This window comes from Aptenodytes forsteri, unplaced genomic scaffold, assembly GCF_000699145.1.
Source record: "Aptenodytes forsteri isolate BGI_AS27 unplaced genomic scaffold, ASM69914v1 Scaffold136, whole genome shotgun sequence".
In the NCBI taxonomy this organism is placed as follows: domain Eukaryota; kingdom Metazoa; phylum Chordata; class Aves; order Sphenisciformes; family Spheniscidae; genus Aptenodytes; species Aptenodytes forsteri.
This window is the reverse complement of record NW_008796111.1, coordinates 1,889,818-1,908,246: the sequence shown is the minus strand read 5'-3', so window position 1 is coordinate 1,908,246 and position 18,429 is coordinate 1,889,818. Positions and strand designations below refer to the sequence as shown.

Here is an 18,429-nt window from a genome sequence, read left to right as displayed (position 1 = left end):
CTGCAGCCTCTCCCTTCAGCAGCTCTGACTGGGTGGAGGCATGGGCCACCACTGGGGTAGATGGTGCAGACCCCCCAGCCAGAGCCGCAGCCTTTGTTCTCAGACAAGTGCCCGCCATTCTGCCTTGAGGGTCAGGTAGGATGAGCGCCCTTGACCTTTGCCATGATCACAGAATGGTGGCCGGTTGCTGGGTTATACGTACTCCAAGTCTCCCACTCGGCCCGTGGAATGCCCCTCCTTTGAAGAAGCGCCTTCCCGTGCAAACTGCTGTGCCACACCCCAGCTGACGCACCACGCCCTGTTTGCCTGTCCTGGTCACAGCGCTCCCCGGGGCTGCTGTTTGTGGGAGAGGCCGCCATTACTCCTGGCCTGCACATGCCTCGTCAGCCGCCCTCATGAGAGCTGCCGGCTCCCGGCAGGTCCCTGCGCTCCCCTGGGGTTCCCTGACTCAGGAAACCCCCCCTGTACACCACGATCCGCAGCGGGACGCGCCTGCACTGGAGCTGATCGCCTCTGCGAGGGATGATTGGTGGCGGTTACACCACATTTCCATTTGCTGTATTTCCTAAGTGTCAGTGGATATATCTCATACAATCTACATCCTTCCCACAGAGCTCCCACACTTAACTATAGTTAAACAACTGCATTTGTAACCTATTTATTCATTCATTGTTCAAGTTCAGTTGCATTGGGTGACTAGGGGCTTTCTAGTTTCACTTTCACTGGAAACCAGATTAAATTCATTAGACTCCAAAAATGTTTGTAGCAGTTACCCTATCATGAACATGAAGGTGAAGGTCATAGCTGGCACAAGCATTGAAGGATTAAATGCTTACCATGACCTTTGTTTATGAGCTCTTTCCAGTGGAAAGGCAAAGTCAATACAATTCAACAGAGACTTTACATATTGAAAGTGTTAGACCTTATAATATTAGGTCTGCTACAGTACACCATACAAACATTTTACAAACATTCATCAAGGTTTCCATTTATTAACATTTTTGCAAGCCACGTAGCTGAAGCAGCACCATAGCTCAAGCTTTCAGGCCAGCCTCAGATGGCCAAAACATAAGAACTCATGGGACTCATTCAACTCTCATATATGCTTGCCGCTTCACCACTTCAGGCCATGATCTCAATTGTATTTAAAGTCAGAATTTGCTGATGAAAACTGAATCACTTCCACCAAACAGCTGCAGTTCAGTTCCAATGCTTCAATAGGAAAGACACTTCTCTCCCTCCCATTCTCCACCCCAAAGCCGATTTCTCTAACAGCATGCCCTGGATTCCATGTTTCTACTTCCTAGCTGAACAACTTATGGCAGAGACGTTTTACATACCGCATGGAAGACTAAGGACAGAGATTTTGTGAAAGGGAGGGCTGCCATTAGCCAGTGAATCTTAAAGACATCATTTCTGGGAAGAAAAAAAAAAAGAGAAGGAAGAGCATCAATTAAAAGCCAGCAGTAAAAATTTCAGTTCCCAAGGGTATTTCTTTAAAACCTATAAATGTCAAACAGTAACTCCCAGGCTGAGCTGACTATTAATGTAAAAGGACTCCCTGGAATGCTGCAGTCCAAGTTTTTGCAACATCCTGAACAACATTTCAACTACATGTTCTACAACTCTGATTTCTAATACTTGGGTTAATTAAAAACAGTAATTCATAGGAACATCTTGCATATATAGATCATAACTGTTAGAAAATTTGCTAAACATAATTCAAACGTATTACTCCACCCTCCGCCCCCAAGTCACTAGACCACACCACCAAGTGAACTCCAGACTACCAAATAATCTGATCACCAAGTGAACTTCAGACCAAGTCAGAGGTAAAGCCAAAGCGGAATCATAGGTGGTCCTGGCTTCTGTTGCTATGCTTTAACTACTAAGCAGCATGGTTTTCAGTTAGGAATTCATACCACTTTTGACTATAATCAAAATGTTTATGGCTTTCCACTGCCATAAGCTGCCATTCCCCATACAAAAAAAAAGTTTGATCAAGTTTTTCTTGTTATTTATTTTCAAACAGCGCTCTCCTTTTGTCATCAACTACAGGAATTTCCTGTTTATTTGTTGCCACAATATATTTTAACGTGGCACTTATATCACGCACTTCACACTACATGAAGAATTTCTTAACGTAAAACTTGATAACTTTAGAACAATAGTCTGCAACAGTGATACTGACGGAAGTAGCTGTTTTCAACTATAAACTGTAGGTATTAGGCACACAATATTGAGCCAGATTTGGAGTTTTAAGTGATTAAATCTGACTGTGAATTGGACATTATAAGAGGAGGAATAAAAAATAAAAGTCAAACAAGGTAGGCCCATACTTGTCACTGACACCAAACTAGTCTGCTCACCTGCGTTTACGAAGTATGTGGATCCATACAGTCCCAGACAGGAAGAAGAAGATAGCCATGGAAATGTAAAGTTTTGGCAGTGGGATCTCACCCGCTGAGAGGTAGCTTTCAGGATTCTTTTCCGTAATCTCTATCTGAATATTAAAGGTGTGTTATGTGTACAGTTGAAAAAAAATATTTTATTAAAGCACTAAGTTAACAATTACAGTTCACAATCAGGATTCTTTTCCGTAATCTCTATCTGAATATTAAAGGTGTTATGTGTACAGTTGAAAAAAATATTTTATTAAAGCACTGAGTTAACAAGTAAAGTTCACAATCAAATTCACTCATTTAAAATTAGCTTTTCTGAAGTGGTGACTGTTTGAGACTCTTAAAGAAAAAAATAAAAGCAACTCTTCATCCTCAAGAATCTCAACACATTTTGCAAAATTACACCCACAACAATAATCTCCTTGAAAAGCAGAAAAGGACAGAGGTTCCTTCCAGTGCTTCAGTTATGCAACAAAATTCAGAAAGGCAAAGTAATTTTCCCAAAGAATAGTTGTTCGCTATACCGAACTTCAGAATTTGCCCACCTTTGATTCAGAAACAGTATCTGCAACCTTGCATAAACAAGCAGGTTTTTTTAGCACAGTCCTGATTTTAGGCATGGAGAGTGTCATACATAGCTGAAAAACTGACTCTTAGGATTACTACAGTGGCTTTCTTCACCTGTCAAGAGAAAGGAAGCACCCTGCTGCAAGCCTATTACCCTGTGACTGAGAAAACAGAAGCTTTATTTAACATCCTATTTATGCCCCTAAACAGCTTGGTTATATGAGCTAGGACTTCATTAAAATAATTCATCAAGACTAGTTTGCAGTACTAAAACTGTCCTGCATCTCTAAATACAACCAAGCAGGTTAGTTATCCAGGTTTTCTTCTCTTCCCTATTTCTTCAGTGGGTCAAAGCAACAAACAGCAATTCAAAATATGGTCTTCTAAACATACAACTTCAGAAGCAGATTTAAAGTAGTCTAGTCTGAGTTAAGGTAGGGCTGCTAAGTTTTATCACCTACATGTTCCCTTGCAGTAGCGTCAGCACAACCGTGTAAAAAGCAGTTCAGGGGTCTGATCTGGCTGAGAGTTACCTCAGTCAATGAGAGGATTCATTACAGAAGAGCTCACTATACACCAGCATGGATGCCAGCATGAGCACGGGAAAGAGAAAGAAGGGAAAGCCTGAGCTGTGATAATGCACTCTGGCTCAAAAGAGCATAGGACCGAACCCTTGGATGTTAAAAGAAATAAGACATTTGCTATAACATATTGCCTTTAAGATGTGCGTCTAAACACTGTAAAAATGCATCTTTAATTAGGCCAGAAAAAGCAAAAACACTGAATTCAAATACCAACAATTTAGATTGCAGCAACAGCCTTAATATCTGCAATTGTGTAAAGAAAAAGTGATTTTTGAGCTCAGCAAAACACGAACAGCTGTTTTAGCTCCCATCTCGTTACAGCATCTAGTCACAACCCAGCCCACACACAGTCTTCGGATTTCCAGACATTTCTCCAAAACTAGTATTTTAATTCTTCTTACTGCAGTTGCTTCCTTCAGAAATGCCACTACAGAGATTAAATGCACAACTCTGAACCACTTCCCACCCCATATATACACTCATGTACAGTGTGTGCTTGGTGTACAAACTGGAATTGAAAGCTGTATATTTCAGTCTAAGTGAATGAGTTAATTATACTTTAGAAGCTATACTCACATCAAGACTAAATAGCTGCTGATCATTAGTCGGCCCATCCTTGCCAACACATTTATGGAAATATAGGCTGTAGAGACCTTCTTGGTTATCAGAGCTGATGTTAAAGAAAAACTGAAAATAAGGAATAGGAAAGTCAGCATTCTTCTCATTCACAACAGGGTTGCCCTGGTAAGAAGCCATCTCTACTGAAGCATGAAAAAAGTCAGTCATTTAGGGTCAGTTGGTTCCTTTCAGCAAGCATACTGTTCTGAGGATACCAACGTATCTGCAAGTTTCAACAGAATTCCAGATGCAAAATCATTGTACCTGTCTATAATTATGCACTCTGGTGATCCAAGACCTTTATCGAAGACCTTTAGGTATCAGTGTTTAGCTTAGTTCACCAAAGATAACAAGAAGTGTCGTATATTTAACATGGTGAAGCGTAAAATTTTGATCAAACTTGCCCTAAAGCATAAGCAGCTATTCTGTTCCTCCCCCAACTATACAAATTGTGATAGCTATGGAAGTGAGATTTGTGCCACATAACACATTTTAAAAATGCGTGATTGTTGGTTACTATAAAACAAACAAGAGAACCAGTGTGCTAAAACAAAGCATTAATCTGGTTTCATACAGAATATCTTCCCCTTAAGTGAATCATCAGTCAGGTCACAGCTATTTCTTGTTAGAAATCTGTATGCACTAGTTGCATCACGGTAAACGTTAACGTGCTGAGGCTCACAGACTAAGATATTTAGAAGAACTGCATCATACCAAGGACAGTTTAAAACAGATCCCACACCTTACGAAGAAAGAAATTTCCAGCACATGTTCTTAACAAGAGTCCACTCAAAAACTTACTGAGCCATCAGAGAGGCATCTATACCAAAGAAATGGGGACTACAGTAGGGAGCAACAGACTTACTTTTCACAAAGTAGTACAGTGAAGGAACTGTCTGCACACATTAAGACTAGACACTGACAGACATCCTACCTGAAATGAAAATGTTCCTCTGTCATTGTGAACAGGATGTTCTTGTTCTACTATGCTCTAGGAAAAGGAAAAGAGACTTTCAGATTTTTTTTAAGAAGGTAACTACCACATTTGGCTGCATCATCCAGACAATCAAAACTGCATTCTGTATATTTAACAGTGGAAGCTGAGACCAATAGAGAAATCATACCCTCCACTTTCTGGCTATGCTCATACTGGAATATTCCCCCAAGTTCTTTCTGAAAGAGAACAGCAGATAGTTTCTTACCTGGGGGGATGTTGTACTTTGTTTGGACTTCTTATCTAGAGATAAAAGTATTAATGGTACATTTAGTGTATTTGCATTTAGACATCCTTATAGACTAGCACCTTTTACACATTGCCAATACTTTACTCAAATCTTCCTATACTTGTCTGCGTGACAGTTTCCTAGATAATCATTAACAGAGATTCTTTTCCAGTCCCTCTTTACCCTCCCAGTTGTCTTCCCACAATTAGCATTCATTCTGAATGCATCCTCAAATGCTAGGATAGGCTTCTCTACTATTACACCTTCTACAAAAGCCTACCCAGGAAATCTTTCCAATCCCTCCAATTTCAGTGCTGCAGGAGGCAGATGACCTATACCAGATGCAGGCTACAGCCTTGTTTCATACAGTCTACAGCTATCACTTTTAATGTCATGACTGAGTACTGTTAATCTCACTGACTAATCTTAATCTGGACGTGAATACATGGCCTGACAAACATATGGAAGTCCTAATTAGCCCTGGGGAAGGAAAAAGTTTTCAGCTCTCTACTGAGCAAGGCCCCAGTAAAAACACAAACAAACAAAAACCAAAAGCATAGGTGACCTGCCAAGTCAGTATCTGTTCTGAACTTGAGAACCTTAAATTGACAGGAGACTTCAGTAAAGCACGTGTGTGTGTGTCAAGTTCACAGTTTCACTCCACTCCTGTAAGAAGCTTTTCAAACATAAGGTCATCCCATTCTACCAGGAAGCAAAAGTTCAAGACTTAAGCTTTGCTTTTGGCTCCCGCACCTCAGTACACTGTCAATGTGCATGCTACACATTTAACGCACGAAAAAGCGAAACTAGAGCTGTCAGATCAATTATCTTCAGTGCCATTCAGCTTTAGTTCTTGACTTGTTAGAACAGCTGTGCAAAATTTTCAACAATATCAAAGCTTGTGAACATGACAGGCCAAGACAGACTCAGACTGCTCAGCAGTCTGATCTGAAGTCTAAACTCTTCCAGGAAGGGATAACGTCAACTGTTTAGAGCTAATCCCATCAGAGCCGAGATAAAATTGTTTCGTCTGCTGGTTTGGAAGCCAGACAAAGATTTGTGCCTCCAAGAAAGGTTACTGGTATAGTTACTTCTCCATCCCCACAGCTTTTAAGTGACAGACTAGATTTCAACTCTTTAGATACATACATACAAACAAACTCATACAAACATTGGCTGGAAAGGATCTGTGAAGGTATTTAATCCAACTTCTGACTCAAAGCATGCCTAGTGTTAATACTACATCACATTGGCCCTAGCTTTGTTTAGTCAAGTGTTTAAAACCTCAAAGGATGGCGGTTTTACAACTTCCACAAGTGATCTGCTACAGTGCTGGAATACCTACCTAGGAAAGTCTTATTTTCCCTCCTAACATCCAATCTGAGACACCCAAGACTTAATAAGGGGGGACAGCCACCGGTTGCATTGTGTGCCACTACTAAAAATAGCTTGGCATCATTGTTCTTCTAACCTTCCTTCAACTAGTTGTTGGTGGCTATCAAATTCCCCCTTAGCCTTCTTTTTGCCAGACGAAAGACAACCAAGTACCTCAACCCCTCCTCATAGGTACTGTAGGTCTCCAACAGTCACGTTAGGTCTCTGCTGGATCAACAGAACTGGTTAACAGAAATCACTGAGCAGGAGAGACTCCAGCCCAAAAGGTAGCTCTACGCACAGGTTTACATAAGACCATGCATCAAGTTCTAGCCCAAGGGGACCCCAGAATGAGACCACAACACACTGCTGGATGCACATGAACGAGGAACTAGTAGTGAGAACACATATAGGTCAGGTTTAGCAGGCTTACCTTTGCTGTCTGTATTTTGGTTGGTCTTCGTAGGATTTTTACCAGAATCACTGCTCTGTTCTGGAGTTTTTAGCAGCTTGGTACTTAAGGCAGTAACATTTTCCTCAGACATGAATGAAATTTTAGGTAACAAAGAAGCAGCTTCTGCAGAGAACCGTACTTTCACACTAAATAAACAAAGAAGTTTTATACAAAATGGAAGCAAATCAACATTCATAAAGAGGCTATCTGTCATAGCCTACATATACCCAATAAAGGAAAATCAACTTGTCTTGACTTGTTTGTTTTTTACCGCAGAGAACAGGCAAGAACCAGATCATGACTTACAGCAGCCTGGCATTGAACTGATCACTGTGGGAGAAGTCACACTATATGTTTACATCAAATACATGAGCAGCTGAAGAAAAATAAGTTTATTCAGTTTTGGTAACCAGAGTCTCATTAGAAATTATGTTTCCACACAAACAGTTACAGTTGTTCTTGCAAAAGAAAGCAACGCAGCCTTGAAGATACTTCCATAAAATAGGTAACTCAAGACAAATAATAAAACGGCATACTCAGTGCAAGAGCTGCAAAAGTGACCCAAGACTTCAAGTTCATGCCTTCAGCACAATGAAGGTATGATTCTTTTGCCCTATGTCCCCTTATCCCTGCAACATACAGCAAGAATTCTTGGACCATTTTATACTGCAGATTTTTTTCTTTCACTCTCACCTCCCTTCAACTCTCATGTAACCCTTTAAAAAATAAACTACACACACAGCAGCTTTCCAAGCCCTTAAAGAAATTTCACAAGTTTTACGTTAGCTTCAACTAGAGAAACAACTTTAAAATGTAGTGTACACTATTTACTCACACTTCAGTTTTGAAGTCCAGAAGTAAGATTACAACAGAGACATCTTGCTCTGGTTTCCTTTTCAAGATACAGTAATCCACTTCTTCATCCTGGTAGTATAAGCAAAACATCTTTGAAGTACCCTCCTGTTTATAAGAAATGGGACATGTTCCCCCTCAGGTAGAGGTTACCATTCTTAGTCCAGCAAGTTGTAAAACTGAATTTCCTTAACAACCTGCCCATGTAAAGGCTCTTCTTTTCAAGATACAGTAATCCACTTCTTCATCCTGGTAGTATAAGCAAAACATCTTTGAAGTACCCTCCTGTTTATAAGAAATGGGACATGTTCCCCCTCAGGTAGAGGTTAATATTCTTAGTCCAGCAAGTTGTAAAACTGAATTTCCTTAACAACCTGCCCATGTCTAAAGGCTTTTTTTTTTTATTCCAGGAATGGTTGGAAGAAATAAGGTAGACTACGAGATGTCCCCAGCTTAGAAAAGCAAGTTCACATCTCTTACTCTTACCAGGTAAGTGGAGAACCCATCATTCCTTGTTCGATCCAAACTGAATCCCACCTATGAGACAATTGAGAAGAATCTGTCAGATTAAAACAGCTCAGGTTCCCCTCGTATCAGAAGCCAAAGCACCACTGAAAGTCAAAGATACTGCTCTCTAAATAAATTAACCTACGTTTAAGGCAGAACCCATTTATTTTTCTCATTACCTAATTAGACAGAAAAAAATTATTCAAATCTGATAAGCTTGCTGCTTCATCCATATCCACCAAGAATAAAATATATACTGATTCAAATCCAAACTAATCTAGAGTACCTTCTGTCCCTGAACTCAACTTATTTCAGTATTTTTCTAGATGTTTTTGCTCGAGGAAAACTTTTAATACTTTTAGTAATAAAGAGGTCAAACTGTGCAGAAGAGTAAGAAGATAGGTCTGTTTTCTACCCTAGTATTTCAGTCTCTCTATTAAAATCACTAATATAATGTGCTATATAACATGTAACGTTAAAAAAATAAGACAGTCACTGTTTTGGAAACCTACTGATATAATGATTACAAGATACATTGCAACGCAACAGGACAACAATGTGAAAATCTCACATCAGAGGACTGCTTAGGAAACCTATGTTCAATATAGACGGTTATAGACGTGCGCATTGAGTTCAGCAGAGGATCCAGTAAGTTAAAGTCTATCCTTAAAGCAGAATGGATAGTGCTCAAGGATAAATCTCACAATATACATATCCCCATAAATGGCTCACAGTGGGGAGGAAAGCCAACACCACCACCAGTTAGGATCTGACACCTCAAACAAGTTAAGGCACCCAGTGCAAGGGCAATTTCACAGGAAGCTTAATACAGTCACTGGATTCAAAGTAATTTACCGATAAGCTACTCTTGTCATCAGAGCCCACAGGTGGCTTCAATGAAAGGTTGCTGACATTGACTTTCATGAAACCATCCTTGAAGAAGCCAAAGGTATTCAGGTGCACTTTCTGCCTCACATCATCCTGTAAGAAAGGAAAGTAAGTTTACAAATCACATACACAGTCATCCACAGCAGCAAAGAGGAAGCAAGGTGACAGAGATTGACTTAAGTATTCATGCAAAACATCTACCTGATCATACCAAGAGCAAATTTCTTTAGGATACCTTCACATGTAACCAATTATTTCACTGGAATCAATCAATTCTTCTAATAACCTTAACAGCAAGAACTTTAAATAACTGTGTCTTTGCTAATTACCTGGCTACATTACTGAGAAATATGCAAGAAAAAAGTCTGGAAGAAATTAAACATCTGGCATCACTGATTAAACAACATATTGCTACCAAAACCAAGAGACTGTAGACAAATCAAGACAACTACTGTTTGAATGCTAGTTACTGTCATAGCAACAGACTGAAGAGGAATTAGTTGACTGTAGTGATCTTACCTAACTGAGAGCTGGGTTTTGGCCAAGTGTTTAACAAGTATCACAGTGTATTGTCATCCCATCAGATCTTCTATGTTAGGCAGGGTCAATGTTTGGACAATCAAACATCTAACACACTGGAAAACTGCGTGTATGGTGTAGGTGAGAAAGTGTCTTATGTAGTCCCATTCCTCCAAATGATTTTTAGCAAGGCCTTGTGTCTTATAAGTAAGATGAATAGCGAAAACTGGATATGTGTGTTCAAACAGAGTTACTTGGGTTAGTTTCTCTAACAGGAAAATTCCAATCCCCTCTTCTGCTCCCAGTCTTAGTTGCAGAATAATTTACTTCCTCTCACTCTGGCACGGAAACTGTAGAAATTGATCCCTTTCCGTGCCTTGCTCAGCTGACAGAGGTTCAAGTACAGTGAGTTTTTTTTTTTTTAAATAAGGAGGTCATGAAGGATTCACATGAAAAGTAGTAAACATTACACACAGTTGCCATATCAGATGAGGAAAGGTCATATCCCTGTTACTTTGCATTCATAAATCAATAAATAGGTACGCAGTTGGACCCTCAAAACTACTGAATCATTCATTGGAAGAAAAGCAGAAACAGAGCAACAAAAATTAAAAAGCAAGTTTAAAATGTGATTTAAAGCACTTTAGCTGTCACTAAAAATAAGAAAACTGTTTCTGTCTCCTGTCTTCTAGGAAAAGATAATCAGATTGCAGAATACTCTAAGGAAAGAAGTCAGCTGCTAAGGGCAAACAAACCATTCTGGACAAGGTACTGGAAGACTGCACTAGGAATTGTAAACGTACAGTAAATTCTCTTCCTTTCCCTCTGGTATTAATTTCAACATCTCTGCATAAAACATTGCTGATGCATAAATATTACTCACTCTAATAGCAGGACGCTAATCCTGACACAGCTAACCTGTAATCTAGCTGTAATAAGACCGCCCTAATAGAATCAAGTTAACCTGGCAAATAACCAGATGGTTCCCTTAATGCTCAGAAGAGGAAAAAAAGTTAGTGACACATGGCTCACGGCAGATGCTTTGTTCAACAGAGTATTATAGCTGTGTTGTCTTCGGCTTCTAGGTCACTTAATGTGCTTGAAATGAGCCCATCTGGTTCCTTTAACACTGCTTTCAACATAATTTCCCAGTCAGAATAGAAGATTAATACTAGCTCTTTACATGGCACAACATATTTAACCACATCTGGACAGATAAGCATTTGTCTGGGTGATTAGATAGAGGGGAAGATGAGGGGGGAATACAGTGTCATCCAGCACAAGGTGTTTTGCACCTTGTAAACACGACCAGAGACAGCTGCTGAATTCAGAATACTTGCAAAAGCTATTCCGTTCAATTTAAGCTTATTTACTTTGCCAGTTTACTAATATGCTCCCCACCAACAAAAGATGATTAACATACAACACAGACACACACTTTCCTCCCTGGTTTTATCTCAGCTTTGAGTGCTTAGAGTTTACAGATTTAGTTCACAAATCCTTCAGCTTTACATGATCACATACACACTGTCACCAGTTGCCACCAAGCAACAGCACACCCTCCAAGAGCACCTACTGCTCTACATATTGACAGCTTAAAGATACTGGCTTACCAATAATTGTCTCACCTCTCACAGGAGGTATAACAGGTTGGAAGAATCTGGCTTTTATTTATAATCACCTGACTGCTGACCTCAGAATTATTCAATTGTAAGTTTACAACAAAGGTGTGAACCCATACAAGTGAATAATTAAGCATCTGAGTTGTTAGCATACACATTATTTTAATTTACATAGGATGCATTTAACAGTTAAATCTGCCCCTTTGAGAAGAGATGATCTGGGACTCATCACTAACAGGTTACGGACAAACCAATACCGTAAGTTCTCAGCTTATTTCCATGAAAATCTTCCCCGCTCCTTCAGGATAAAAATTGATCCTGCAACATTTGAATAAGATTACAGGAAAGTGGTATCCAAGATCCTGTAGCCCAGAATGGGCACAAAAATATTCTTTAATATTTTACCCAAAATCTAATTGGGATCATGCTATCAGTACAGTGAAAGTTTCATCAGAGAGTGCTTACCCTTACATGGAAGGAATTTTATTATCTGCGTGAGACTAACAGCAAGACTTATAATTTGCGTAAGACTAAATGAATTATTGTGAAAGGTATTTTCAACTTGAGCAATTGAAGCCTGAGACCTACCAACATTAAAAGGCCACAGGTATTTACAACCACTGAAAAATAACATCTTCCAAATAATAATTCAACGTGAAACTGCAATCTTGACAGCATCATAAAATAGGACAGGTCTTACCTCCCTTTTGGAGGCCAGTTAATTGGAAAGATAACTCACTTTCATCAGAAACTAACACCACAGCTGCTACACAGTGTTGTCAGTTGGATGGTTCCTCTTGAAACCAGTACATTCGGCTATTTGCTACCAATAAACTTAACTGCATGCCTGACAAAGGCCTCATTTAGACCAACTTCCTCATTCTCTGAGACAGTTTGCCATTGCATTATGCAAAACATAAGGCTTCAATATTATAGCATTCAACCGTTAAGGCAACAAAAATCTTATTTTTGGTCAAGAGAAACACTCCAACTACCAGCTACCTCTGGAAGCCTCTGAAAATTGTTTCCATCAGTCTTCTATAACGTAAATTTTTGTAGGTTTGATTGATTGTTTTTAAACATATCTCAAACTAATGAAGCTGGTAACAACTGCTACTAAGGAAGAGAGTCCCCTTTGTCAAGATTAGTCTAACAGTGAGATTCAAACAAATCATTTTTCTAACTCAAAAGAAATAAGTCATTTTGTATGCTTTTACAAACATAAAAGAAGTTGTTTTTAGAACAGGAAACCGCTCAGACCATGGCTTGCTTTTCTGAGAACAAAAAAAGCTTCACCTTAGCATGCTAATTACAAAGATACCAGAATGAGGCTATTCTAACTTAAGCAATAACAGCTTGTTTGAGGAAACCTAATATCAAACACTCACACAAAGCTGTGGCCTTTAGCTTGGCACAGCGTCAAAGCACACTTGCAAGCAAGGAGCCAGTGGCAAGAACACTAGAAGGGAGATTTCATTGTGAAAGGGTACAGTTGTTGGAGCCCCATGTTTACATAAACGCTGTAAAGCAGCGGACGAAGTAGAAAGGGAGAGACTGTGCTCTAACAATAAAGTTCATGCTTGTACAGGAGGTGGACAAAGGCATTAACACACTTCTACTTTCCACAGTGCTTGATAGGTCAGCATTGCAACTCACACAAAATACCTACAGAACTAAAACCATACCCCACTTTGAGCGTAAAAATCAGCAACCACAACTTAGTAATTGATCCAGGCAGTTAAGAGACACCCTAATAGGAACTAGAAGCCGTACTGTCTGCTGCTGAGAACATCTGCTTGAGGCCAGTTTGAAAGTTTTCTATCTAAGGGAAAAGTATCACCCCAGGAGAAATTCTTCCAGCGCTCAACTGCTGGTCACAAATTCCTCAAAACAATAATGTAACCAGCACAAACCTCCTAATTTATTGCTTCAGAGAAAAGTTTACTTTTCCTGAAGCAGAACAATATTCATGCGGTTGCACATTAGACAACTACATAGTCTGGAAAATTCCCTACAAATAAGTCATGAACGTTCCCCTGGCACTCACTGTATCCCAAAGACTGAAGGGAAGCTCCTGCACAGTTTTGGCACTCTCCCTAAACTGCTACAAGAACACAGCAATGCTGGTCCTAGTCATATATCACCTCATTAACTTCTTCCAACGTTTCTATTGGCAAAATATTGCACGTTGTTGACAAGAACAAAATTAACAACCTCACTTTGAGGATTTACAGAGCGCTTCATGAACTATACAGAAGCCCTTAAAAAGCATCACCCCAAATGCACAGTTCCTCTATCACATAACCGGTGCACAGCTTTTAACAGGATATGAAACATTTTCAACCTTCAAACCATCGTAGTTCTGAGGCCCCTTCACACACCTTCCCCATGACTACAAAACAGACGGCCAAAAGGCAGGGATGGGGCTAAGGGGATGCAGGGGGAAATAACGGGAAAAGCAGAACACAGCGGGGCCCGGGCAAGCTGAGGCGCAGGGGGAGAGCCCAGAAAGCAGCGAAGAGGGAGAAGAGCCGGGGGGAAGCAGCGGGACGAAGCTGGAGGCGCGGGGAGGAGAGGAGAGCCCCGGACCGCGGCTGGCGGGCAGGGCCAGGCCAGCCCCGCCAGCGAGGGGGGGGGCGCGGGGAGGAGAGCAGGCCCCCGGCCCGCGGGTGGCGGGCAGGGCCAGGCCAGCCCCGCCACTCCTCTGAGGCGACCCAGAGGGAGCCCAGAGCGGCCGGGGGCCGAGCCGGAGGCGGCGCAGACCTTACTTTGAGGGTGAGGTGATGGACACGGGCGCCGGCCGGGCCCGTCCAGAGCAGCATCAGCCCCAGCACAATCGCGGCCCGCGACAGCACAACCCCATCGCCGCGGGCCGCCATGTTTATTCCAGCATCAGCATCCTCTTCCCGCGCCACTTCCGGAGTCAAGGGGCGGCGGGGGCACGTGACCGCGGCGGGGCGGGGCTGTCCCTCACCCCTGTCAGCGCCGCGTCCCTCCTGTCACCGGGGTTTGTCCCCTGTCAGCGGGGTTCGGTGGCTTCCCAGCCCTTTTCTCTCCTTCTAGGGCCCTTCTGGGCTGTCCCCCGCCCGGAGGCTGCCTCCCACGGTGCCCACGGGTTGGCCCGGGCCCCTCAGTGAGGGCCATGGCGGCGGCCGGGGCCCTGACGCAGCTCCCTCCTTGCTGATGGCCCTCGCTGCTCTCACAGGGGGACACTGGCCAAAGGGAACCCCTGAGCCTTCCCGAGAACGTCCTATGTGGAGGTGCTCAGGAAGGCCCTGGTTTGGGGTGAGGCGCCACACAGCTGCTCTGTCCCCCGGGTGAAGGCCAGAGGCTCTTCCCGTCTTAGCCCTCAGCCATGCAGCACTGTTCATAGGGAGGTGTGGGGTTGTTGCTTCCAGCTCAGCCGTGCATCAGCCAGCAAGTTTCAGCTTCTTCCTGGGAGCTGTGGTGAGAGCAGATGTAGTCCAAACCATCAGGTAGTCCAAACAACTGAAAAAGCTGCCTTTCTGTTTAAAGCTGGGTTTAGAGTATTAATTTTAAATATCACCAAAAAATATGTAACAAAACAAAGGGCTTTCTGCTTCCTTACTGGAATCGTTTTGCAGCTATTGAACTGTTTGAAACTGGTAGCTGTAGTCCCACTTAAAAATGAAACAACAAGCAGATTGGGCCTGACTTCAGTGGCTTCTTTGTTGCTCAAACAGAGTAACACAAGAAGCAAAATGAACATGAATAGCAGCAATTAAAATGGCTTTTAGGCTAACACATTGCTAAAAAAAAATGTGAAAGACTGTGCAATGTGTCTTCCTTATGGGAAGCCACCAATATAAATAAATATAAATACAATTCTTCAATGTGGAGTCCTGTGCTGTCAGCTCTTGGAACTCAAACATTCTGATTTTCCCTTCCAGTGTATGGAGTAACAGCTGTGCAAGTTTCTTCATCTAGAGCCAGATAAACAACTGGATTGGACCAGGCAAGTAGTAAAATGCAAGCAAGGGTGAATAGGCGGAGAAAAATCAATAGTCTTGTTACCTTTATATTAGCAAGATTATGTAGAATGTCACATCTTTATAGAGGTGATTCAGATGTTACTGTATGTTACCCGCTACCTCTTACAGTTTCATTTCCCCCTTTTATACTCTTAGGTAATAAAATAAACAGAAATCTCGCCATCAGCCAAAGAAACCAGGACTGGTACCAGAAAATATCTGGAAGCACGAAAAAAACAATCTTGTGTTTTTCTAGTAGGAGTCTTTCTCCGGGCAGTAACTTGTACGTGCCGCTAGATGTCCTGTCAGCATCAGGCCTTGTAGTGCACGTAGCTACGCCCCACAGATGGTAGGAAGCCTACGTAACTATGAACACCCCTATCAATATGCAAACTGTCTGCCGCCTGTAATGAATATGCTATAACAACAATTCTCATCGTTACATTGATATGTTTTACTGTAGCTTCCAGACAAGATTTGCCTTGCTCTAAATATGCTGTTCCCAGCATGTACAGTTATTCTCAACTGTGGTTAAACATACTTAGCCTGGATATCTTTTTCCTTTACTCCTTCATTGTATTTTCACATGTACCCAAATATCTAATTAGAACACTTCATAGATTTTTTTTTTTTTAAAGTGTATCGTGGGTAACTATTGAAATTGGGTGGAAGGCATCAGCCATGTCAGGAAAATCTTGGCGTGGGGATAGCCTACAGGTACACCTCAGTACGGAGTGAAGCAGATTAAGGGTCAATTTGTTGATATACTCCATGAGTTGAGGTATAGGCACGTCATGGAGTAGCAAGGGCTGGCTGTTCTCTGAGGGACAGGGAGATGAGCACGGTAACACAGCCAGCAGGGCAGGAGCCTCACCATTCAGGGTCCAGTTCCACAATCCCCAAGCAAGGCGAGCAGGGCAGGCCCAGGGATGGCAGCTAGGAGCAGCTGATAGTCCGAGTCATCAGGTGAGCTCATAGCAATGAGACAGGGGCAAAGCTGAGCTGAGAAGTCAATCCACAGTTCAGGTGATGGTAACCAAGGTCAGACACAATCTAGTGATGGCTAGACAAGTCCACAGGGATGAGGCAGGTGTGATCACCTAGAGGTGAGCCAGGCTCCACATCAGCAGGGTCTATAGCCAGCCATAGCTGTGGCTGAGCTAGAGGCCCCCACGACATCACTCACAGACTGAAGCCTCAGGCCAAAGCTTAAATGGGGCTCCCGAGTCCATGGGCAGAGGGTGTGGGTGGAGGCCACAGGTGAGACTGGTCAGGGCCATTAAGGTTTATCAGGTCTTAATCAGGCCTTAATTAGGCCCCCTCTGGGCCCTGATAGGGCATTTAAAGAGAACCAAGATCCCCTGAGGCCCCCACGACATCACTCACAGACTGAAGCCTCAGGCCAAAGCTTAAATGGGGCTCCCGAGTCCATGGGCAGAGGGTGTGGGTGGAGGCCACAGGTGAGACTGGTCAGGGCCATTAAGGTTTATCAGGTCTTAATCAGGCCTTAATTAGGCCCCCTCTGGGCCCTGATAGGGCATTTAAAGAGAACCAAGGTCCCCCGCTGTGTGTGGGAATGAGCTGTCTAGTGTTGTAACAGCAGAAAGGAAACAGCTGTAGTGGTGATGGCCTCAGGGAAAGGTGTGTCCTCTTCCTTTCCTCGTGCTGTTTCAGTCCCAGTGTATGAGAGGTTATAAGCAAGATCTATGTTCCTTGTCTTGGATGTGGATGATCTGGATAGAATTATAAAACTAAAAGGGAAGCAGCTGCAAGGGTGATAACTCTGGGGGGGAAAGGTGGGTCCTCTTCCTCTTATATCCTGGAAGCTAGAAATGCTTGTATGTGTTCTGAAAGTTGTGATTTTTTTTTTGCTTTACATGAGTAAACAAACCCAGAGAAAAGGGTTTAGATTGACCTGTAGTTCAGGGATTTATTTTATCATCTTTAAATATCTTCTGAATCATTTGGCAGCTAATCTGGCTGTTTTCAAGTGAGACTGGGGTTTCCTAAACAAAGTCCTGGCCTTCTAAAAAGGGAATTGCTTCTACTTGGTCTTAGGATCTACTTCTGGGAGTGTTCTGAATCATAACAGGAGAGGTGAACACAGAATTTACAGGAATAGGCCCGTATCTAGATAACAGATCTGCATGGCCTTGTTCTCAGTGCAGTGAAGGAAAACTCCCACCACCTTCTGTGTTGCCCAGATTTGGATTGTGAGAATTAAGTAATGAAGTGATAGATAGTATCATTTCTAAGTATCATTTTGAATTATTCTTTTGAGGCTGGGACCTACTGAGCTTTCCAGCATCATACTTTACTTCAGCATAAAGGGCTCTTAATGCTCCCATCATTGTTAATTACATTAGTAATTAGGGACCAACCAAGCTGCAGGCCCTGCTGTTTTGGGCACTGTACAACTGAAAGTAATAACATGTCAGTCCCTGTCTTGGAGAGTTTCAGGGTAAATAATAAAGACAATCAAAGATAGGGAAAAGTCCCCTTCCAGAAATATCCAGAATTAATTTTATTTAGTGTTTGTCTTGAACCTCTGTCCACACAAATTTTAATAACTCTTCATAGGTTTTGGCATGGTCGATTCTAATGTACCATCAAAATCCAAAACTTGCATTTCTGGCCTTTATCTTTCTGTAACTGGTTAAGCATTTTTATCTTTCAGCATGGACAGGTTTCCCTGCCCGTGCTGGTGTAACAGGTTTGCCTTGTTCCCCTCCCAGCTCTTTGTGCAAAAGAAAATTCCACAGCAAATTTACCTCAGATGATACTAGTGGTGCTTTCTGTTTGGTCCCCGTACATTCTTTTTACTCAA

At 42.1% G+C, this 18,429-nt stretch overlaps 1 protein-coding gene across 2 annotated transcripts in view; it reads right to left on the bottom strand.

The window, feature by feature from the left end:
* The window catches only part of GPR107 (G protein-coupled receptor 107), a 45,813-nt gene extending 31,324 nt beyond the window's left edge, over positions 1-14,489 (bottom strand). For both annotated transcript variants that reach the window (XM_009286931.2, XM_009286932.2), the window contains exons 1-10: positions 14,379-14,489; positions 9,437-9,562; positions 8,561-8,611; positions 8,058-8,146; positions 7,202-7,368; positions 5,374-5,408; positions 5,106-5,162; positions 4,130-4,240; positions 2,370-2,503; positions 1,341-1,416 (exon numbers count right to left, since the gene is read on the bottom strand). In XM_009286931.2, coding sequence (XP_009285206.2) covers positions 1,341-1,416; positions 2,370-2,503; positions 4,130-4,240; positions 5,106-5,162; positions 5,374-5,408; positions 7,202-7,368; positions 8,058-8,146; positions 8,561-8,611; positions 9,437-9,562; positions 14,379-14,489 — 957 coding nt within the window. The remainder of the gene's footprint in view (positions 1-1,340; positions 1,417-2,369; positions 2,504-4,129; positions 4,241-5,105; positions 5,163-5,373; positions 5,409-7,201; positions 7,369-8,057; positions 8,147-8,560; positions 8,612-9,436; positions 9,563-14,378) is intronic.
* Between the last annotated feature and the right edge of the window lie 3,940 nt (positions 14,490-18,429).